At 68.4% G+C, this 22,811-nt stretch overlaps 2 protein-coding genes across 2 annotated transcripts in view; one reads left to right on the forward strand and one right to left on the reverse strand.

Moving 5' to 3' along the window:
* LOC138822665 (basic proline-rich protein-like) lies at positions 1-2,029 on the reverse strand. The gene is made up of 2 exons (XM_070015446.1): positions 1,937-2,029; positions 1-1,836 (listed from the first exon to the last, which is right to left on the reverse strand). Exons 1-2 carry the CDS (start codon positions 2,027-2,029, stop codon positions 1-3), a joined length of 1,929 nt encoding a protein of 642 aa, XP_069871547.1.
* Positions 2,030-4,011: 1,982 nt separating this feature from the next.
* Positions 4,012-22,811, forward strand: part of LOC138822752 (plexin-A1) — a 48,821-nt gene continuing 30,021 nt past the window's right edge. Inside the window, exons 1-8 of the mRNA XM_070015697.1 lie at positions 4,012-4,230; positions 5,628-6,885; positions 9,040-9,222; positions 19,234-19,374; positions 19,868-19,968; positions 20,089-20,212; positions 20,286-20,439; positions 20,803-20,902. Of these exons, the coding sequence (XP_069871798.1) occupies positions 4,031-4,230; positions 5,628-6,885; positions 9,040-9,222; positions 19,234-19,374; positions 19,868-19,968; positions 20,089-20,212; positions 20,286-20,439; positions 20,803-20,902 (2,261 nt within the window). The 5' untranslated portion in view covers positions 4,012-4,030. The remainder of the gene's footprint in view (positions 4,231-5,627; positions 6,886-9,039; positions 9,223-19,233; positions 19,375-19,867; positions 19,969-20,088; positions 20,213-20,285; positions 20,440-20,802; positions 20,903-22,811) is intronic.

A 22,811-nucleotide genomic window follows, 5' to 3' on the forward strand; every position in this document is an offset into this window, starting at 1 on the left:
TCAGCCCCGGAACGCCGGGAAGGAGCCACCAAAGAAGGCGGCGGCGGCCGGGCGCGGGGCCCGGGGCGTCTCGGGCGCGGCTCTGCGCCCCGCTGCCCGCGGAGGGAAGCGCAGCCCGGGTCCGCAGCCCCGCACCCCGGGACCCCCAGCGGGGCCGCGGCCCGCGCACCCCGGCACCCGCACCGCGGGGCGCCGCGGCCCGCAGACGTAACCGGGAGCGTGGCCCGGCAGCACCGGGCGGCGGCCTCGTCCCGCGCAGGCCTCCCATCGGCCTCCCGGCCCCGGGGTGCGGAGGCCGCCGCCCGCGCTGGGGGTCGCGGTGCCCAGCGCCCTAACGGGGAGGCGGCGTCGCCCTTTGAAGGCGCGCGGTGGGGCCCGGCGCGCGCGCGGCGCGGGGCCGAGCGCCCCCTGGAGGCCGCCGCGGGCCCCGCCCCCGCCCCGCCCCCCGCCCCGCCCCCCGGCCTCGGGCGGCGCATGCGCGCGGCGCGGCGCTCCGCGGGCGGCGAGAGCGAGGCCGGTCCGCAGCCGCGCGGCGCTCGGCGCCCCATTCATGCTGGGCAGCGGCAGCGCGACGACGCAGCGGAGCCCGGGCGCGGCGGCGGCGGCGGCGGCGGCGGCGGCGGCGGCCTGCGCGGCTTCGGCGGGCCTGCGGCGGGCGGGCGGCGCGGCGGGCGGCGGGGCGCGGCGATGGCCGGCGGCGGGGCGCGCCCCGGGGCGGCCGGTGAGTCGGGGCGCAACTTTCCCCGCGGCGTCGCGCGGGTGCGGGGGGCCGGGGTCCCCGGGAGGCCGGGCCGCGCGGCCGCGAGGGGTCGGGGCGCGGACGCGGGTCCGGGGCGGGCGCGCGGGCGGGGCGGGCGGCTCGGGGCGACGGGCGTGCGGGGGGCGTGCGCGGGGGACTGCGGCGCGCGCGTCCGCGGCCCGCGTGTCCCTGCGGCGCCGGCCGGGCGCCCGCCCGCGTCCGGGCGCGGCCGCCGCGTCCCCGCGGCCAGGTCGGACCGCGGCCCCAGGCCCGGACGCGGGCGGCCCGGCCTCCCCCTGCCGCCCGGCCCGGCCCGGCCCGGCCTCCCCCTGCCGCCCGGCCCGCCGCGGGGCATCGCTACCGGGCGGCGCGGCGGGGGCGGTGCTGCCCCCGCCCCGAGGCGGGAGAGAAAGTTTGCGGGGCCCCGCGGGGCGGGCCCCGCGGTGCGCGGGCCGGGCCGGGCCGCCGGGCCGCGCGGGCTCGGATCGCGGCAGCGGGCGATCGCCGCGCCGGGCAGGCCCGGGCAGGGCCGCGGGCGCCGGGCGGGGGTGGGGGCCGCGCCCCGCCGGCCCGCGGGGCCCGGGTGGAAGTGGGAGGGCTCGGTGGGGCCCGCCGCTCCGGCCCGGCGCGGGAGGGGCGCCCGGGTGGCCGGGCCGCCGCCGGGCTGGGAGGGGGCGGGGCGGTGCCCCCGCGAGGCCGCCTCGGCCTCCCCGCGCCGGGCCTCGCCGGGGTCGTTCCGCTCCCGGAGGCTTCCCTTGGCTTCCCGGACCGTCCCGGGCCTGGCGTGCGGCGGCGGGGCCGGCGGCGGCCCGCACCGCCCGGCAGGGGGGACGGTAGCTCCCGGGAGACCCTCGGCCCGCCGGACCCCAGGGCGGCCCGGGAGGGTGAGGGCCGTGCTGGGCCCGGCCGCGCGCCCGGAGCTGCCTTCGGCTTTTCGGTGGGGTGCTGGGGCCACGCCCCTTGAAAGGAAGGGGCGGCGGGGGAGGGGGCCGGCCGCCTGCCTCTGCCCTCGGCGGGGGTCCGGCCGCGGGGTCCCCCGGTGCTGACCGCCCCAGCTCCAGGGTGCGGGTCTCCCGTCCCGCCGGGTGGGGCTCTACCTGTGCCCCCCCACCCCGAGCACCGCCAGGCCCCCTGGCTGCCTGCTGGTTTGGAGTGTGCAGGACCGGACACGCCGAGACTACCTGGCTCTGGGCACACCCAGCCCCGGGCAGGGGTGCAGGGGTGCAGGGGTTCCTTCAGGGCTAGGCTGCCAGAGGGCAGGAGGGGCCCTGTGGGGCCCAGGAAGGGCATCTCAGACCAGGGGACAGCGCGGGAGGAGGCCTGGGGGGCACCGCAAACGGAGCGTCTGGGAGCCAGCCAGGTGCCCGTGGACAAAGCCCGCGGCCCTCGGGCGGCTGCCTGCTTGTTGAAAGCCCCCGGGAAGGCCCCTGCTCAGAGAGGCCTGAAAGGCACGGAGCAGGCTTGTGTGTTGTTCTGAGAAGCGGGACTCCAATGCCCAAGTACCCAGCACACCAGACTGGTGGCAAGGGGGCCACTTGGGACTACTTCCTGTGACCTCCGACCTGGGGCAGCCCTTCTCCCAACTGCTGGTGGGGAATCCTGGGGACAGGTGGCTCTGTCCTTCCTGTCTCCCTCAAGCCCCACCTGACCCCCGAGCAGGAGGGCTTTGGCAGAGGGCTCCCCCTCAGTGAGGGGGGCTTTGGAGTCTTTGTGTTTCAAAAGGAGCCATGGGGAGAGACCAGTACACTGCAGTGTACGCTCTACTGATGACCGGTCCCGTCCTGTCCCATCTGGGGGTGGAGCCCCTGAGGCTACAGCCCCTACCTGCTGCCAGCTGGCCCAGCGCCCTGCTGTCCCTGCTGTACATACGCAGACAGGCGCGACCCTCCTGGGTTGACTCTGACTCTGCATGCTGGGGAGTCAGCCACTGTTCTCTGCCCCGTCCGCAGGTCTAGCAGGCTTGCACCCCTGTTCTGTGCTCAGAAGTGGCCCAGATCGGCCGCTCCCCACGTTCGTGCTCCTCCATTTCAAGTGACAAGGCCCCTGAGGCGAGGGAAGCCGCGCCCGTGGCTGACGTGCGTGGCTCAGGCGTGGGCGCGCCCGTGGCTGACGTGCGTGGCTCAGGCGGCTCTGCTCACCGCAGCGCCGGCGTGGGCGCGCCCGTGGCTGACGTGCGTGGCTCAGGCGGCTCTGCTCACCGCAGCGCCGGCGTGGGCGCGCCCGTGGCTGACGTGCGTGGCTCAGGCGGCTCTGCTCACCGCAGCGCCGGCGTGGGCGCGCCCGTGGCTGACGTGCGTGGCTCAGGCGGCTCTGCTCACCGCAGCGCCGGCGTGGGCGCGCCCGTGGCTGACGTGCGTGGCTCAGGCGGCTCTGCTCACCGCAGCGCCGGCGTGGGCGCGCCCGTGGCTGACGTGCGTGGCTCAGGCGGCTCTGCTCACCGCAGCGCCGGCGTGGCCCCCAGCGCCCAGCACCGCAAGGGCACTTCTTCCCGGTCAGACCCCCGGCCCTGGGGGAGCTGAGCCCTCGCTGGTCGCCAGTCTGCTTAGGGTCTCTGAGGAAACTCTGGGTTTGGCCCCTGACCTGTTGGGGCAGCTGTGTGACCTTGAGTCTGCCCGAGCCTGGAGTCTGGTTTGCTTAAGGTGGAGAAAGTGGCCTAGGTTTCCGTGCTGGTCTTTGTTTGGTGGGGTGTGAGGATTCCAGCCGCGATCCCCTGTCCTGGCCAGCAGCCCTGGGCCCCAGAGCCAGTCCCTTCCTGGCAGCCTCTGTTGGGAGGTGGGGGAGCGCCCAGGGCCAGGCTGGAGTTTAGATGGTGGGTTCTTCAGTCGGGCCCCTCCCGTTTAATATAAAAAGTAGGGCCCGTAATTGCATTAAGACGTGTATAATTATCCCGGAGGAGGGGAGAGCCCAGCCCCTGGTAATTGCAGGCCTGCTTTGAACTGATAAACGGTGAGTGATTCATGTTTTCTTTGGAGTTCACATGCACTGAGCTCTCAGCCAGGGCTGCTGCCTCTGTGTAGAACCTGTTCTCTGTCTAGTTCCCAGGTCTGGTCGGCCTTGGGCTTGGGTTGAGCGGGGGGGGGGGGGCGGGGGGGGGCTCTCCGGGCCGCCTGTGGGGGACCCTGCCGTGTGGGCTGGGCAGTGTGGGTATCTGCGAACGGCAGCTGGCAGCCTGCTGGGAGGGGTCCTGCTCTGCTCTGGAAACCCCAACAGTGCTCCTGGCTTCCCCGAACCTTTAGGAAAGGGGGGCCACAAGGCCAGGGAGCAGGTGTTAGGCCACTCTGCCCACCGGCCATGCTGCTTACCCATTCATTCATTCATTCACAAGTGTGTTTTGGGCCCTGTGGCTCTGAGGAGCTGGGCCCAAGGGTGCTGCTCTTCTCCTCAGAGTATAGTACGTCACCAGCAAGTGACCAAAAGCCGTTAGCAGGGCGGACAGTGCTGGCAGCTGTCCCTTCGGTGCGCAGGCCAGAGGAGGCCCTCAGCCCGCACAGGTGAGGGGCCGGGGCACAGGGACTTGGGCTTGGCCTCTGTGGTGCCGGCTGTGAAGCGGGGCTGCCCGGCAGCACAGGGCCCTGTTTGGGAGGACGGGACAGATCGGGCAGCTTGCCTCCCTGCTCGGTGTGCCCGGGCCAGGGCTCAGTGGAGTGGGGTAGGGCCCCACCAGAGCCTCCCAGGCCTTGGCCCACCCTCCCACGGGGTGGTCCACGGGGGCCATACACAGGTTGCTGAGGCCAGGAAAGGGGCCTTGAAGGCTACAAAGCGACAGAGGGGCGCGCGTCTGGCGGCCCCAGCACCTGCTGCCGGCCGAGGGAGGTAGTGCTTTCCGGGCGGGTGGGAGGCAGCGGGGTGTGAGGACAGTGATCCCTGTGCAGGTCAGAGGTAGCTGGAGCTGCGTGTGGAGCGAGGGCACGGGTTGCGGGCGCCACGTCTTGGGTGGAGGGGATTGGGGTGCTGCTGGCATGGGAGTGTGACTGGAGGGAGCGCCGGCCTGCGGGGGCCCGGGTGATGTGGGTGCAGGTGCAGGAGGAGTGTGCAGACCTGCTCAGACGCAGACCTGATAGGTGAGGCTGGGCTGTGCCTCGGGAGCATCCTTGGTGTGAGGCCAGGCGCAAGGCTTGGAGGGAGGCTGTGAGGGAGGGCTGGGTCTGCGAGGGAGTGGGGGGACCGCGAGGGTACCACGCTGCTGGGTGTAAAGACTTGGGTGAGAGTCACACACTCCTTTCTAGGAATGCAGGCCTAGAGTTACTGCGAGATACCTGGCCAGCATGAGCCGTGAGTGACCAAGGGCCCGTGTCCCTTGCAGCTGTGTGGCGGTGGGGTCCCGTTTGGCAGGGGCACCCCGTGTTGCAGTGGGACCCTGTGTCGCAGTGGGCTGTGGTGGGTTGCTGAGCAGTGCAGAGGGCTTGGTTAAGCCACACTGGGCTAAACTGGTAGTTGGAGAGGTCCCTGTTTCTGTGGGGTGTGCTCTGAGGGGACACGCGGGAGGCTGGAAAGCCGGCCCGAGTGCCAGGCGGAGGTCACTGGGCAGCTCTCGTGAGGGCAGAGTCAGCGGTTGGCGGTGGCGGTGGCAGCCTCGGGCAAGGAGGGGTCACCTGCCCTGGAGTGAGGGCTCCCTGGGCCAAGGTGCACGAGTCGGCGGTGAAGAGCTCGGCTCCGGGCGAATCTGGGCCCCCAGGCCCCTCCATCGGCCAGTCCTCCGCCAGCACCGGCAGGGCGCGGCTCTGGTGCAGCCTTGCCATTGCCAGGCAGGTGTCCTGGCCGCTGCTGGTGGCGCGGCTCGGTCTTGGTGACCCTCGGCACTTGGGTCTTTTCACTGGAAGTTGTCCGGGCGGGTGGAGGTGTGCGTGTGCGTGTGCTCGTACTCATGCCTCTGACCTGTTCTCCCTAGGGCTGAGGCTCCCGGCCCCATGACCGTCGCCCCAGTGGGACCCGAGCACCGAGGGTCAGGGCCCCGGCCCACCATGCCGCTGCCGCCTGTGAGCCCACGGACGCCGCCGATGCTGCTGTTGCTCCTGGGGTGCGTGTGGGCAGCGTGGGGCTCTGCCCAGGCAGGCGGGCGGCCACAGCCCGCCTTCCGCACCTTCGTGGCCAGCGACTGGGGCCTCACCCACGTGGTGGTCCACGAGCAGACGGGCGAGGTGTACGTGGGTGGGGTGAACCGCATCTACAAGCTGTCGGGGAACCTGACGCTGCTGCGGGTGCACGTGACGGGCCCCGTGGAGGACAACGAGAAGTGCTACCCGCCCCCCAGCGTGCAGTCCTGCCCGCACGGCCTGGGCAGCACCGACAACGTCAACAAGCTGCTGCTGCTGGACTACGCCGCCAACCGCCTGCTGGCCTGCGGCAGCGCCTCCCAGGGCATCTGCCAGTTCCTGCGGCTGGACGACCTCTTCAAGCTGGGAGAGCCGCATCACCGCAAGGAGCACTACCTGTCCAGCGTGCGAGAGGCCGGCAGCATGGCGGGCGTGCTCATCGCCGCCCCGCCGGGCCAGGGCCAGGCCAAGCTCTTCGTGGGCACCCCCATCGACGGAAAGTCCGAGTACTTCCCCACGCTGTCCAGCCGCCGGCTCATGGCCAACGAGGAGGACGCCGACATGTTCGGCTTCGTGTACCAGGATGAGTTCGTGTCCTCGCAGCTCAAGATCCCGTCCGACACGCTGTCCAAGTTCCCGGCCTTCGACATCTACTATGTGTACAGCTTCCGGAGCGAGCAGTTCGTGTACTACCTCACGCTGCAGCTGGACACACAGCTGACCTCGCCGGATGCTGCCGGCGAGCACTTCTTCACCTCCAAGATCGTGCGGCTCTGTGTGGACGACCCGAAGTTCTACTCCTACGTGGAGTTCCCCATCGGCTGTCAGCAGGCCGGGGTGGAGTACCGCCTGGTGCAGGACGCCTACCTGAGCCGGCCTGGCCGCGCGCTGGCCAGCTACCTGCAGCTCCCGGAGGGGGAGGACGTGCTGTTCACCGTGTTCGCGCAGGGCCAGAAGAACCGTGTGAAGCCACCCAAGGAGTCCGTGCTGTGCCTGTTCACACTCAGGGCCATCAAGGAGAAGATCAAGGAGCGCATTCAGTCCTGCTACCGCGGGGAGGGCAAGCTCTCGCTGCCCTGGCTGCTCAACAAGGAGCTGGGCTGCATCAACTCGGTGAGTGCCGTCCACGCGCGGCCCTGGCCGCGGCTGGTCGTGACGCCGGCCCGCGCCTTGGGAGGAAGGGCAGCACAGCTGGAGTTGATGCCACGCCTGGCGCTGCTGGGACCTGGCAGCTCCGGGTCATGCAGACTGGGTACGAGGGCTCCAAGAGGTAGCTTGATGTCCCCGGGGGGGGGGGCTCATGGCTGGCAAGGCAGAGCTGGGGCCCAGGCGGATCCCTGGGCTGGGCCCGGCCGCCCCCCTGGCCATACCCCCGCCCTCTCCAGCCCAGCTGTGGGAACCTCCAGGATGCACGGACGGGGCTGGCACTCCGTGGCCACGGTACCCCGCCTCACCCAAAGTCTGAGCAGGGCCATTCCCGGCCAGCCAGAGTCCAGGGGCCTGTTGCTTGTGCCGTTGGGGATAGAAGCTGTTGGTCCCTCCAGAATGATTTCTGGCGTCTGGGGTCAGGTCACACGAGCAGGCTGCCAGCCTCGGGCCCTGCGCTCCCGCTGCCTGGGGCCTGTGTGGCCCAGGGAAGCCCGTGCTTCCTCTGGCTGCAGGTCCCCCACTCCTAACTGGAGGCAACGCTGGTTCCTCTACAGGGCGGCCTCCTCCTCCCAAGAGCACACGGGGCAGGGACGGTTGGCCCAGCCTCCCCGTGTGTCCTGGGGAAATGCATCGTATTTACATATACACCTCGCTGAGTGTGTGCCCTGTGCCCTGTGCCCCGTCCCCCGTCCCCCATTCCCCGTGCTCTGTCCCCTGTGCCCTGTCCCCCATCCCCCGTGCCCCGTCCTCTGTGCCCTGTCCTCCTGCCCTGTCCCCCATCCCCCGTGCCCCGTCCTCTGTGCCCTGTGCCCTGTCCCTTGCCCCCTGTGCCCTGTCCCCCATCCCCCGTGCCCCGTCCTCTGTGCCCTGTCCTCCTGCCCTGTCCCCTGTGCCCTGTCCCCCATCCCCCGTGCCCCGTCCTCTGTGCCCCGTCCTCTGTGCCCTGTCCTCCTGCCCTGTCCCCTGTGCCCTGTCCCCCATCCCCCGTGCCCCGTCCTCTGTGCCCTGTGCCCTGTCCCTTGCCCCCTGTGCCCTGTGCCCTGTCCCCCATCCCCTGTGCCCCGTCCTCTGTGCCCTGTCCTCCTGCCCTGTCCCCTGTGCCCTGTCCCCCATCCCCCGTGCCCCGTCCTCTGTGCCCTGTGCCCTGTCCCTTGCCCCCTGCCCCCTGTGCCCTGTCCCCCATCCCTCGTCCCCCATTCCCCGTGCCCTGTCCCCCATCCCCCGTGCCCCGTCCTCTGTGCCCTCCTGTCCTCGTGCCCTGTCCCCTGTGCCCTGTCCCCCGTCCCTCGTCCCCATCCCCTGTGCCCTGTCCCCCATCCCCTGTGCCCCGTCCTCTGTGCCCTGCCCCCTGCCCCCTGGGCCCTGTCCCCCATCCCCCGTGCCTCGTCCTCTGTGCCCTGTCCCCTGTCCCTCGTCTCCCATCCCCCGTGCCTCGTCCTCTGTGCCCTGTCCCCCGTCCCTCGTCCCCCATCCCCCGTGCCCCGTCCTCTGTGCCCTGCCCCCTGCCCCCTGCCCCCTGGGCCCTGTCCCCCATCCCCCATCGGAGACCTGCCTCTTTCTCCCTCGGGTGGCTCTCCGTGCTCCCACTCTGGCCCAGCCAGCCTAGCCCTGTGTTCCCTGCTCTGTCCGCTCGGTGCCCTCTCCGGGCGGACCTCAGAGGCCGGAGGGGGCCCGGCTGGCCTCTTGGCCAACCTTACTCTGCGTGTGCACCCTCCCTGCTGTGCCTTGGGGCCGAGCAGCCCCCCCACGCTGGACCCCAGCCACCTCCGGAGCCTCTATCACTTGCTTCCTGCACACACAGCAGCACCTTCCCTCGCTTTTAGATGTGGCTGCCTCGCGCCTGGCCTTCCCAGCTGTGGCCGCCCTTCCTCTGCCCACCCCCTTGTTCTGGGGGTGGGGAGTGGATGGCTCAGCTCCCCAGTCCTTCATTATCTCCTCACGTCCCCCACGGTCGGGTCCCTCCTGGGCATGCTTGCTGGGCCCCGGCGGCTCCCAGACCCCAGTGTGTCCGGTGAGCCCAGGCGTTGCTGGCCCTGAGTGGTGTTGGCGGCGTCTGGGTCGGTCTGGTGCTGGCGGCAGGGGCGTCGGGCCGGTGGCTGACTCTCCTGTCCCCTGCAGCCCCTGCAGATCGATGACGACTTCTGTGGCCAGGACTTCAACCAGCCCCTGGGGGGCACGGTCACCATCGAGGGCCTGCCTCTGTTTGTGGACAAGGAGGACGGCTTGACGGCCGTGGCCGCCTACGACTACCGGGGCCACACCGTGGTGTTCGCTGGCACGCGGAGCGGCCGCATCCGTAAGGTCAGGCCGGGGTGCGCTCGCGGGGGTGGCGGGGAGGGGCCCGGGCGCTCCAGGGGAGGGGTGCCTGTTGGCGAGGGGGCATGAAAACCTGGACTGGGGCAGGGGACAGTGTGCCTGTGACGGGAAGATGGGCCCGGTGAGTGGGTGGGGGCCGTGCTCCGCCAGGCCTGGTGACCTTGACAGCAGAGGGCCTCCCCTAGGAGGTGCCCTCTGCCTCTGGCTTGTGTCGGGGTTCAGGGTGGATGGGGTGGGTCCCAGGCCTGAGTCCACTCTGCAGGATTCTGGGGCCGGTCCGGGTGCCCACCGGCAGGGGCAGGGCTCAGCCCCCAGGGGGCAGGCCTAGCGGCCCACTCCCCCCCGCCCCCCGCGCTGCCCCCACCCCGACGGCCTGGGCGGTCTGCCGTCTGCTGAAGCAGCACTCTGCTCAGCGCGTCCCGCCCCGCCTCTCTCCAGGCCAAGGGCAGGGCAAGGGGAGCCCTCCTCCTCCTCCCTGCCCTAGCTTGGTGGTAGGGAGCTGAGGGGGAGTGGCTGAGCCCGCTCGGGGCTGTGGCCTCCCCGCTGTCCGTGCTGTCCTTTCTGCGGGCTGGGGGCGCCTTGCGGGCCGTGGAGGACGGCAATACCTGTGGGCTGGATGTGTGCGGAGCAAGGCCTGATGAGGACAAGCTCCTAGCCATACTGAAAGGTGGGGTGCCCCAAGCGGGAGCAAGGGGGCAGGCCTCGGTAACAGCCACAGGCTGTGCCCCGCGTGGGACGTGGCCCCGTGTGCGCACACCACGGGAGCCGCGTCCCTGCTGCGGCGTGCGGAGCTCTCCTCAGCCTCCCCGGCTGAGGCCAGGCTGGACGCCACGCTCTGGTGTCCTCCTGTGGGCGGCCACCGCGGGCCTTGGACACTCCCCTGCCGAGGGCGGGGCGGAGCGCCCGCGGTGTGGTGCCCAGTGGGTTCTCCTCTCGGCAGGGAGGTGGCGGGCGTGGGAAGCCCTGAGTGAGGGCCAGGTCCGCCGGGTGAGTCCGGGTTGTGCCGGTGTCTCTGTGTGGCTGTGGCTGGAGGCTCGGGAGGGCTGCACGGCCCTAAGGGTTAGCGTCCTGCCCTCTCCTGGTTCAGGAGGCCAGGGGCCGGCCCGCTGGGCGTGGGGCCCTCCTCAGCGCGGCAGTGCGGACTGTCCAGCTGGGAAGTGAGGCTGTGTCCCCCTGCGGTGCCTTTGCCCCAGAGCCCAGCGCCCCTGCGCCTGCTGCCCTGAGCCTCGCCTTGGGCACTGGCTCTCCTGCGCCAGGTGTGGTGGCGGCGCTTGGGTGGATGGTGCTCTTTGGGTGTCTGGAGTTAGCTGCGGGGGCCAGGGCCTGAGCTGTTGGTCTGTGCTTGGAGAACGGAGCCTCATTTCGCTTGGAGTTCCGCAGTGAAGCGGGTGTGTGCTTCCCATCCTCAGGTGTCCCCCGGCGAGGGTCCGGGAAGCTGCCGGCAGCCGTCAGACCCACCAGTGGTCTTTCCCCAACGTGGTGCAGATGGCCGAGTTAAGCCTTGTTTCGTCACGATCGGTGTGCCTTCCCGCCTGGCCAGCCTCTCTGGCCCTCAGTTTTTCCTACTTCCCCAGGGCCCAACGGGCTCCCACTTCCACGGAAGTGTGAGCTGAGCAGTCATTCACACTGCCTCTCTCAGAGCCCTTACAGCAGTTCCATTATCTGTTGACAAATAGGGATACTGAGGCACAGCTCTTCACAGCACCAGCTCAGAGTGGCTGGCTGCAGGGTTCTTGCTCTCCCCTCCCTTTCTTTGGGGCTGTTCAGGACGTGACTGGGGGCCTGCAGAGTTAGCCAGGTCCTGCCTGTGACCTTCCTTCTCTTGGGGAACTTTCTCCTGAATGTCCTGCTCTGGACCACTGACCTGAAGCCAGATGTCAACTGGGTGCCCACCAAGTCATGCCGGGCCCTTCCTGCGTGGGGTAGGCCTGGCTGTCCCCTCCCTGTACAGGCCCACGGCCCTGCCAGGGGCCCACGATGAAGGACACTTGCTCCTTGTGGGTGTGCAGGCTCCTCTTGGCTGGGCCTAGCCTTTGGGAGGCAGAATTCCCACCGTCCTCGCCTCCCCCGTCACCCTGGCCCAGCCTGGGTGTGGGAGTGCATGGGCCCCTGGTCCGCCAGCACTGTGTACATGGAGGTTCCTCCCGCCCTGCGGCTGCCGCGCCAGCGCCCACCGTACTGTGGGAGCCGGGGTCCCCAGGAGCCCATTGCCTGACTCGCAGGCCAGCCGGCCAGGGTGGCCCCTCCCCCCATTCCCAGGCCTGGTCCTCGCAGGGCTTTAAAAAGCATCTCAGGAGCTCCAGGGACTTGGCTGGCCCCCAGCCAGGCCCTGCCAAACGTGTTGTTGTGTAAAATTGTAGCCGATTAATTTAAGACCTGCCAACTTCAGCTGCGCAGGGTTGGCTGCACTGCCCCTGCCTCTCCCTCACTTCCCCAGGGCCCAGCCTGCCGCCTGCCCCTCCCCTGCAGAGGCTGCCGCTCCTGGGTGCCCTTCCCAGCATGCATTGGGCCCCAGAGCCCAGCACTGCACGTGGCTGCCCTTGGCTTCTACAGACCCTGTGCTCAGATTGTTAACTCCAGGGCGGCCCTGGTGTGGGTCCTGTGGGAGGGGAGCCTGTGCACCCCCAGAGTGAGGTCACACAGCCCTAGGGATGGGAAGGACAGGACATCTGAGCCCTGTGCCCTCACTCTGTGCACCGGGCCTGCCGAGGCACAGCCTGGCCCTCTGGCCACCTTGCCGGACGGGAGCGAGGCCATCTGCCTGGATATCCGGTCTTTCAGGTCTGGAGAGCGTGTGTTGTGTGAGATCCTTCATTGTTGTGCACTGGCTACCAGCCTGCGGTGCCCGTGACCCCCAGGTGTGGCTAGGGCTTGTGTGGAGCCATGGTGCTGCTCAGGAAAGGCCCTGGGCCTGGGGGCCCAGTTCAGGGGTGCTGAGGGATCCTTGCTCTTGTGGCCCCCCACACAAGGAGCCCCACCCAAAAGGAGGCTGACTGCCACTCTCCTGGTTCTTTTTCCTTCACTGAACCAGGGCATGTCCCCCTCACCCCCAGGAGCTGTTTAGCTCCTTGTGAGGGTTATGTCCCTCCCCTGTGGCACTGCACGGCCACTCACTGGCCGCTCTGAGGGTTATGTCCCTCCTCTGTGGCACTGCACGGCCACTCACTGGCCGCTCTGAGGGTTATGTCCCTCCCCTGTGGCACTGCACGGCCGCTCACTGGCCGCTCTGAGGGTTATGTCCCTCCCTTGTGGCACTGCACGGCCGCTCACTGGCCTCTCTGAGGGTTATGTCCCTCCCTTGTGGCACTGCACGGCCACACATGGGCTTCCTGCTGCAATCCTCTGGTATGGGAGTTTGGCTGCAGGCCCCCAGGAGCCTGCCACCTGCTCCTGCCCAAGCCTCCACACCCCAGGGCTCACAGCAGCCTGAATATATTCCCTGGGGTGTTCCTCAGCGACTGGGGGACAGTGGCCTGTGGGGCAGGCTCAGCTCAGCTCACCTTCCTGCAGTGCTTTGGGAGCTTTCTCTGGGCTCTGGCTGCGGCTCCCGCCCCGCCCTGCTTAGGACAGCAGCCCCTCCCCCTCTCCCCGCCTGGACCTTGGGGGTTTCCAGCGGCCTGTACTTGCGGCCTTGCTCAGGGCTGTGCCCTCTGTGGCTGGTTGGTTGGTAGCTGGGCCCACAGTGAAGTGACAGACGCTCATAGGGTGTCGCCTGAGGGTGCACTGGCACCCATCATCCCCAGCGCCCCCCGGCCGCCCTGGCTGACCCGGGAATGCCCCGGCTGACCTCTGGCTCTGGGCTGTCATGCTGCATCCGGAACTTCTTGCGGCTTAGTCATGCAGCGTGTTTTCTTTGTCTTTGCTCAGCTTTGTTGGCGAAGTTCATCCTGCAGCCGTGTGTAGCCGCGCTCCTCCTGTGCTGTACGTAACATACGCACACTGGAGTGTGCGTCCCCTCTGCTCTGCATGGGGTGACACTACGTCTTGTGGCTCTGTTAGGCTCTGTGCAGTGCACACGGGTCCCGTTGGGTAGGATCTGAAGAGAGGGCTGGGGCCTGCTGGGCTTCTGCCCCGGAGTTAGGAGCTTGGCCTCCTGTTCACTGTCATCTTTCCTCTCTGATCCGAGGACTGGGCGGGGGCTGGGAGGTGCTGTGGGGTCTGTTTGTCTCCATCCCACAGCTGCTTGTGGCTAGAGTGGAGAGATCAGCCGCCTGCGCCCAGTGTGTGGTGGTCCACTCACCCGCAGAGCCTTTGCTTGGCTGAGGCTGTCCATGTTTCCTGGGAACGTGCTCAGAGGTGCCCCTGTGTACAGCTCAAGAGATGCCCCGGTGTACACAGCGCTCAGAGGTCTCCCGGTGTACACAGCGCTCAGAGGTGTCCCGGTGTACACAGAGCTCAGAGATTCCCCTGTGTACAGAGCTCAGAGATTCCCCTGTGTACACAGCGCTCAGAGGTGTTACAGTGTATGTTGGGAACCAAACAGCATAGGGTTCTGAGCAGGGTTAGGCCCCCAGGTCTGCCATACTCAACACTGTGCTGGTCTGTGTGCTGGAGCAGCTGTCCTTTGGAGCTCGGTGAGCTCTGGGAGCTGCAGAGGTCTGACCCAGCTGGGGGCCTGGCTCAGGGGGCCTCACCAGTCTCAGTTTGAGACTGAGCCCATCAAAGATGGACAGTCGGAAGCTATGTCACATGTCCTGGCTCCTGATGAGTGCTGTCTTGTGGTCGGTGTGGTGTGGCCCTCAAGCAATGGCTTTGGCCCAGTAGCTATACCCCGTTGCAAAGTCTTGGTTTGGGGTCTCATTCTGGGTGGCTTCCCGATGCTTCTTTGCTTTGCATTTGTGAGCTCCTGAGTTCTTTGACAACTCTGCAAGGTATTGGCAGCAGAGACCAAGGGTGCAGAAGGTGCTCTTCCAGGGCGGGCCAGGGCTGATCCTGGGCAGGCCCTGCCTGGTCACTCCTGCTGTCTTGTGTGGGGTGGGGAAGGCCGGATTCCTGGGCTCCCTGCACTCCAGGCTCCAGGCCTACTGAACAGCCATCTGGCCCTGCAGGCTGTTTTAACTTTCCAGTGCTACAGGGAGGAGGAAAGCACGGATTGCTCTTCCAGCATCAGAACCCCAGGCGTGGAACCTGCCCAGTGGGAAGGGGTTCTGACAGGGTGAGGAAGGTCACAGAGGGAGGGGAGAGGGAGGGGTGGCCCCAGTCCTTGGAGGCTCCCAGGCTTCTGCTGCCATTCTGTGTTCACCTCAGCTTGGCCTCTGGCGGTTGCAGGCGTACTGAGACTCTCGCCTGTCCCCTGCCTGTCCCCAGCCCTAGAGACCAAATGCAGCTCAGCCAGTACCCCCACGAGCAGGGAGGGGTCTTGGAACCCGGCCCTGGCTGCTGGCACAGGGGGCCAGAACAGGGCACTCTCCCCTCCCAGGTCGGGGCCAAGCTAGGCAGCCCCTGCCTCTGGGCAGCGAGACGCGTGCCGGCCTTGGCACACCGCCTGGATGGCCCAGACATCTTCCTCCACGCCCCGCCTGCCCTCCACCCGGAGAATGGGCCCTTTGTTGGCTCCAGGCTGGATGGACAGCTGACCTGGCCGGGCCGTCAGCTGCCTGCTGGCCGCAGCCGTCGGGCAGGCCCTGGCGGTGGTGGAGCAGGCCACGGCCCTGCTCGCCCCGCACTTGGGGCTCGCCCACAGGCCCTGCCTGGAGGGCCTTGGACACGGGCTGAGCCTGCTGTCCGCCCTCTGGTGACGCCGTCCACGGAGAAGGCCAGAGCCATCAGCTCAGAGTCCACCGGGGACCGAGCGGTGGCAGCCCATGTCCCTGAGCTGGGGTGGCTGGGTGTCCAGGACCACGCGCAGAGTCTGAGGAGCGGGGGAGGGGGCTGGCTGTGAGGGTGCCCCCAGCACGAGGGCAGTCACCTCCGAAGAGAAGTCCACCCCAGTGTGGGCAGCGTGCACTGGAGGAGGGCGGGGCCGGGGGCTCTGGGAGGCCGGTGCAGAGCCAGGTGACGGTGGCGTGGGCAGGGCCTGGGCTCTGCTCTGCTCCACCAGCAGTCCAGCTGCCGCGGCCAGGGGCCATGCCACGGCCGCCTCCAGGTGGGTGGCCCTCCCGTTGGACAGCTGTGGTTATCGGCACATAGCCCTGCCGTGCTGCCAGCTGTCTGGCCCTGTGCCTGCCTGCCGTCTGGGTCTCTGCGCTCCTGACTCCCTCCCACTGCGGGGAGGGCCCCTGGGCTCCGGGTTCCTCTGCAGATCTTGTGAGTCTCAGTTTACCGTCTGTGGTCAGTGAAGTGGCGGGGCTTTGGCAACCCTCAAGCCTAAAAGCTGTGAGTGGAATGCAGGAGCCTGTGATGGCCATTTCTAGCCTGCTCCCCCTCACACTGGGCAGGGCCTGCCACACACACACGCACACGAGGCTTCACCTGTGTGCACACGTTGCACGTGCGGGGACCCTGCCACATACATGTTTGTGCAGGTGCCCCACATGTGCAACGTGTGCACACAGGGATCCTACAACACATGTACACGTGAGGACTCCTGTGATGTGTGCGTGAGACTCCAGCCCAGGCATATGCACGTGAGGAGCCCCACGTTGTGTGACACCAGGAGCTCCCACGGGGACACGGGGCCTCATCACATACATGTGAAGACAGGGCTCCCGTGGGCGTGTCCAGGGATGTCGTTGCGTGCGTGTTTGTGCAGGGCCCCACCACACACATGTGCACCTGTGGCGCCATTGCACGTGCGTGTAGAGCCCCATCACGCACGTGTGTGCCCAGGGCTCCATCACACCCACACAGGGACCTCAGCACATCACACGTTCACGGGGAACCGTGTGGCCTCATCACGTGTGTACATCGGGACTTCATCACGTGTGCACACAGGGACCTCATGCGTGTGCACACCCCGTGTCTGCTGAGCCCGGACTCTGGCTTCTCAGGTTCGCCAGGCTCCACCCTGACTTGGCAGGCCGCCGCCCGGAACCCCGCTTGCTCGTCTCAGAGGCGGGACCGTGGTTTTCCATGGCCTGTCCTCACAGTTGGCCTGCGCGGGGCCCTGTGTGTGAGGGGGCGGCATGGCTGGGCAGGTGGACGGACAGCGGGGCACGCCTGCCCTGGTGCAGCTGTCTGTACCACCTGTCCAGCCATCTGAGTACAGGCTGCGTGGGCGGGCGCCTGTGCGGGGCCTGCCCGTGCTGCCCGGCCTGACAGTGAGCCCCGCCGGCCCTGGAGCTGCTCTGCCTAGCCTGGGGGGGATGGCAGGCTGGGCCAGGCTGGGGTCAGGTCCCAAGCATTACCTGGCTGCTGGGGGGTGGATGGGGTGCTGGTGCGACTCTTGTCTGCCCTGTCTAGAGGCCTCTAGGGCCCTGTGCTCTGGTGTCAGGCCTGGCTTGGGTGGCAGGAGAGGGGTGCAGACCTGATGCAGGCTGGGTGGGGTCTTGTGTTGAGGCTGGCGTCTGGAGTGTGTTACCCTCTGACCTGCTCCACACCACTCCCTGGTGCCTGTCTGAGGCTGGTCTGGGGGTGGCTGCCATTTCTATTTCCCAACAATGATAGTCATTTGGGAAACAAAGCAGCGAATGCTTCAACACCACACATGGGTGCCATAGCTGGGATACATCTGGGTCAGGTTTGGACCTGGGCAGCATGCTTCAGTCTGGCTTCTGGCCTGGGTCTCATCTAGGCCTGAGTTCTGTCTAGGCCTTGGGTTCCATCCTGTCTAGGCCTGCGTTCTGTCTAGGCCTGGGTTCTGTCTAGGCCTTGGGTTCCATCCTGTCTAGGCCTGGGTTCTGTCTAGGCCTGAGTTCTGTCTAGGACTGGGTTCTGTCTAGGCCTAAGTTCTGTCTAGGCCTGGGTCCCGTCTAGGCCTGAGTTCTGTCTAGGCCTGAGTCCTGTCTAGGCCTGGGTCCTGTCTAGACCTGGGTCCTGTCTAGGCCTTGTGTCCTGTCCAGGCCTGGGTTCTGTCTAGGCCTGAGTTCTGTCTAGGCGTGAGTTCTGTCTAGGCCTGAGTTCTGTCTAGGCCTGAGTTCTGTCTAGGCGTGAGTTCTGTCTAGGCCTGAGTTCTGTCTAGGCCTGAGTCCTCTCTAGGCCTTGGGTCCCGTCTAGGCCTGGGTCCTGTCTAGGCCTTGTGTCCTGTCCCGGCCTGGGTTCTGTCTAGGCCTGGGTCCCGTCTAGGCCTGAGTTCTGTCTAGGCCTGAGTTCTGTCTAGGCCTGAGTTCTGTCTAGGCCTGAGTTCTGTCTAGGCCTGAGTTCTGTCTAGGCCTGAGTCCTCTCTAGGCCTTGGGTCCCGTCTAGGCCTGGGTCCTGTCTAGGCCTTGTGTCCTGTCCCGGCCTGGGTTCTGTCTAGGCCTGGGTCCCGTCTAGGCCTGAGTTCTGTCTAGGCCTGAGTTCTGTCTAGGCCTGAGTTCTGTCTAGGCCTGAGTTCTGTCTAGGCCTGAGTTCTGTCTAGACCTGAGTTCTGTCTAGACCTGAGTTCTGTCTAGGCCTTGGGTCCTGTCTAGGTCTGGGTCCCGTCTAGGCCTGGGTCCTGTCTAGGCCTGGGTCCCATCCAGGCCTCGATCCTGTGTAAGTCTGGCTGGCTGCAGTTCACCCAGCCTCTGTGACGGGTCATGCGCCAGCCCCCGGCCCAGCCAGCCTCTGTGACGGGTCATGCGCCAGCCCCCGGCCCAGCCAGCCTCTGTGACGGGTCATGCGCCAGCCCCGGACCCAGCCAGCCTCTGTGACGGGTCATGCTCCAGCCCCGGACCCAGCCAGCCTCTGTGGCGGGTCATGCGCCAGCCCCCGGCCCAGCCAGCCTCTGGTCCTCGTTGCCCCCCTCAGGCTCTTTGGGCTGAGCCGCCTGCCCCCGCTCCAGCTGCAGGGCGGGTGGGGTGGCCGTGGCTGGCAGCGGGCAGATCTGAGTGTGCCCTAGCCCCTGTGAGGACAGGCCTCGCTGCCTCTGAGCCACCTCACTCCCATGTCCCTCCTTCAGAGTCCGTGAGCCAAAGTAGTTCCAGCCCCTGCAGACCGGTGTCCTAGCTGGGCCCAGCCGGGCCCCTCCCCTGCCCAGCTCTTCCCAGTCTGGTTTGACTTAAGCGGGCTTGTTGGGGAGGCAGCTGAGCGGATGTGGGGGTGGCCTCCTCTCAGGAATGCAGCCTCCCCCTCCACAGCCAGCAGCCTCTTGGCTTACACACACAGCGCCCCACCCTGGCTGGCCCCAGCCCAGCCCGAGCCGGGGTGGGGCTTCTGCCTGGCTCCGCTGCCCTCAGGCCTGCCCTGTCCACCTTCTCGGGGCACCACGGAGGGCCCTGTGCCGAGCCCGGGTCCAGGCCCCTGACCTGGGGTGGAAGTGGAGATGGAAAGGTGGGCCGGCCACTGGGTTTAAAGGCCCAAAGGGGGTGCTAGGAGGCTGGCTGCCTGGGGGCAGGCGCCAGCTCAGGCCCCGCGCCCCTGAGACCGGCCTGGCCCAGCCAGGCGGGGCAGATGCACCCCTGAGCCCCAGCTCTAGAAGCCCCCTGGGTCTCTCTGTTAATTAAATACATTTGTTTGGTAAAAGCAACTAAAAATACTTAGGGCACTAAAGCTGCAGAGAAGAGCTGGCTAATTAGCGCCCGGCTTGTGTGGGATCTGGAATGCATTCCCTGCCTCCAAGCCACCGTCTCTGCTGCTTCTCAGCTGGGGTGTCCCTGGGGCTGGCCCTGGCCGCCTTCCCAGGAGATACCTGGCCCTGCCCCCCCCCCCCAAGGAGATAACTCGGTCCCTTTTCTCTGCTGCCCTGGGCCCACTTCCCCTGCAATCCCAAGGCCACTCCCTGTCCCAAGCATGCTGCTCCCCAGCCCAGCCTGGCTCCCCAGCCCCATCTGGGCTTGGGCCCGCGTACTCCGCGCCCTGTGCTTGGGCACCTGGTGGCCGGCGAGGAAGCGAGTACAGGCCCCTCGGGTCCTGGGACGTGGGGGGCTAGGGGGGGAAGGGTGTGGAGCTGGGGCAGAGGCCTGGGCGAGCTCCTGCAGAGGCCCCTTACCGCTGCAGATCTTGGTGGACCCTGACAAGCCGGGCAGCCCGCTGGCCCTGGCCTACGAGAGCGTGGTGGCCCAGGAGGGCAGCCCCATCCTGCGTGACCTTGTCCTCAGCCCCAGCCGCCAGTACCTGTACGCCATGACAGAAAAACAGGTGGGTGGCGGGGGCTGGCCGTGGCAGGCAGGCTGGCGGGAGGCTGGTGGGGGGCCTGCCGGGGAATCGGGTCACTAGGAAGCCGGGTCGGTGCCCGGTGTGAGCCGAGGCTGCTCTTCCCACCAGGGCTGCCCGTTGGCTGGCGGACGTGGTTTGTCCACCAGCAGACCCAGTGTGCAAGGGCCTGTTGGAACAGATGTGGGCCAGGCGGCGGGGGTGGGGTGAGGTCCTCCCTCTACCACTGCCGCGTCCTCCCCACATGACTTTCAGAGTCCCAGAAGCCAGTGCTTGACTGAGCAGGGTCAGGCAGGGTCCGCATGGGGCCATCTGGCGGCTTGGTCGGTGGTCTGGCCCTTCTCTTCAGAGCCGTGGGCTTTCTCTGCTGGCCTCCCCTGCTTGGAGTCTGCCTCGGCCCTTCTGTACAAACCGTTGGTGCTGTGGTAGATGGCGAGGGTGGCTGGGCCCGGGACCCAGATGCCCCGTTCCTCCCCAGGTGACGCGGGTGCCGGTGGAGAGCTGCGTGCAGTACTCCTCGTGTGAGCTGTGCCTGGGGTCTCGGGACCCGCACTGCGGCTGGTGTGTCCTACAGAGCGTGTGAGTAGGGGTGTCCGGGGCGGGCACTCCAGGCTGCTCCGGGGCTCGTTGGCTGCCGAGCCGGATGTGGGAGGAGGGTGGAGGCTGGAGGCTGGTGGTGAGTGCGGCCCTGCCCCGCAGCTGCTCCAGGAAGGACGCCTGTGAGCGGGCGGACGAGCCCCACCGCTTTGCCTCCAGCCTGCTGCAGTGCGTGGTGCTGACCGTGCAGCCGCGCAACGTGTCCGTCACCATGTCTCAGGTGCCGGTGAGTCTGGCTGCAGGGGTCGACGGGCGGGGGGGGGTCACAGGCAGCACTCACACAGGTGTGTGTGGCCCAGCTTATGCTGCAGGCCTGGAATGTGCCCGACCTCTCGGCTGGGGTCAACTGCTCCTTCGAGGACTTCACTGAGTCGGAGAGCATCATCCAGGATGGCCACGTCTACTGCCGCTCGCCCTCCGCCCAGGAGGTGGCGCCCATCACCAGGGGCCAGGGTGAGTGGACCTGGCCGGAGCAGACAGGCATGGGGGACGGTGCTGGCCGTCGCCCACTCAGAGCCCGGGAGGTGGTAGGCACAGGGTAGGCAGGAGGAGGGAGTTGCAGGGGCAAAAGCGTGGGTTGCAGACCTGAGGGTCAGGGCACTTGGGGTCAGAGGTCAGAGGGGAACACTGGCTGGGTGTGAAGCTGGGGGGGGGAGTTGGAGGGCAGAGCCCTTCCCCAGCGGCCAGCCCACAGGTCAGGCTGTGCTGTCCCCCACCTTCGGCCTCCTGGGATCCCAAGTCCAGGCTTAGGTCTGGGGCGGAGTGGGGTCCTGGGCTCTGTGGCCCGCAGCCTCATGCCCCGCCTGCTGCCCGCAGGAGACCAGCGGGTGGTGAAGCTCTACCTGAAGTCCAAGGAGACGGGGAAGAAGTTCGCGTCTGTAGACTTCGTCTTCTACAACTGCAGCGTCCACCAGGCGTGAGTGTCCCGCCACTGCCCCCCTGCCCCCCGCGGACTCCTCTGCAGGTGCCCCCCTCCCGCCCCGTCCCCCGCGGACCCCTCTGCAGGTGCCCCCCCCGCCCCGTCCCCCGCAGACCCCTCTGCAGGTGCCCCCCCTGCCCCGCCCCCCGCGGACACCTCTGCAGGTGCCCCCCCTCCCGCCCCGTCCCCCACGGACCCCTCTGCAGGTGCCCCCCCGCCCCGTCCCCCGCGGACCCCTCTGCAGGTGCCCCCCCACCCCACCCCCCGCAGACCCCTCTGCAGGTGCCCCCCCACCCCACCCCCCGCAGACCCCTCTGCAGGTGCCCCCCCCACCCCACCCCCCGCAGACCCCTCTGCAGGTGCCCCCCCCCACCCCACCCCCCGCAGACCCCTCTGCAGGTGCCCCCCCACCCCACCCCCCGCAGACCCCTCTGCAGGTGCCCCCCCCACCCCACCCCCCGCAGACCCCTCTGCAGGTGCCCCCCCCACCCCACCCCCCGCAGACCCCTCTGCAGGTGCCCCCCCGCCCCGTCCCCCACGGACCCCTCTGCAGGTGCCCCCCCACCCCACCCCCCGCAGACCCCTCTGCAGGTGCCCCCCCCACCCCACCCCCCGCAGACCCCTCTGCAGGTGCCCCCCCACCCCACCCCCCGCAGACCCCTCTGCAGGTGCCCCCCCTGCCCCGCCCCCCGCGGACACTTCTGCAGGTGCCCCCCTCCCGCCCCGTCCCCCGCGGACCCCTCTGCAGGTGCCCCCCCCACCCCACCCCCCGCAGACCCCTCTGCAGGTGCCCCCCCGCCCCGCCCCCCGCAGACCCCTCTGCAGGTGCCCCTGCCCCGCCCCCCGCGGACACTTCTGCAGGTGCCCCCCGCCCCCCGCCCCCCGCGGACACTTCTGCAGGTGCCCCCCTCGCCCCGCCCCCCGCGGACACTTCTGCAGGTGCCCCCCGCCCCCCGCGGATCCCTCTGCAGGTGTCCCCCCCGCCCCGTCCCCCGCGGATCCCTCTGCAGGTCCCCCCCCTCCGCCCTGTCCCCCGCGGACCCCTCTGCAGGTGCCCCTCCTGCTCCCCGGACTCCTCACGCTCAGGGCCTCCCTATGGGCCAGGAGGAGCAAGGGGCTGCTGGGAGAGCTGCGAGGAGCCCGTGGTGCCCGCATGGCTGCGTGCTGAAGGGACGCTCAGGCCTGGCCCCGGGGGCATGCCGGTGGGCAGCAGGCAGAGCAGTGTGGGGCCAGCCCTGCAGGGCTGCGGTCACCAGGGGTGGGTGGAGAGGTGCGACAGAGCCTAGGCAGCTGCAGGGCTGGGTGAGGGCAGGGCTGAGGAGAGGGACACTGGGTGATGCCGTCACCGGGGATGGCCGGTGGTCTCTGGTACCAGAGGGCCCAGGTCCTGCAAGAACCCTGGCCACTTGGTGCCTGCTGCCTCTGAGCCCAGCTGTTGCTGGACCACAGCGCATCTGGGGGTCAGGTTTCTGAACCTCTGAGGCTCGAGTCCCCTGTACCTCAGCCCGCCGTGAGCGCCCTCAGGGTTGGGAGCCCCTGACAAAAGGCAGAGAGTCCGTTCTGCCTCAGAGATGGGAGGTGACGTGGCTCTGGTGGACAGCCTGGGAGGGCTGCGATGGCCGGTCCCTTTACAGAACGCGCACGCTCCGGCCAGGTGGGCTTGACCGGTGGGAGTGCGTGCTGGCCCGGTGCTGTGCGAGCTGCCTGCCATCTGAACTTGCACTGAGAGGAGGCCCAGCACAGCTCCTGCCCGTGCGAGCTCCTTTTCTGTGCTCGGGCCACCACACTGGCTGGACCTGGGGTGTGCTGTTGGTGACCAGCACTACAGAGAACGAAAGGGTGAAGAGGAAGGAAAGGCCGAGAGGAGACGGCACAAGCTCCTCCAGGCCTCCCAGCAGGCGGAGGC

The sequence above is a fragment of the Dipodomys merriami genome, unplaced genomic scaffold (genome assembly GCF_024711535.1).
Source record: "Dipodomys merriami isolate MVZ:Mamm:240054 unplaced genomic scaffold, mDipMer1.0.p SCAF_114, whole genome shotgun sequence".
Lineage (NCBI taxonomy): Eukaryota > Metazoa > Chordata > Mammalia > Rodentia > Heteromyidae > Dipodomys > Dipodomys merriami.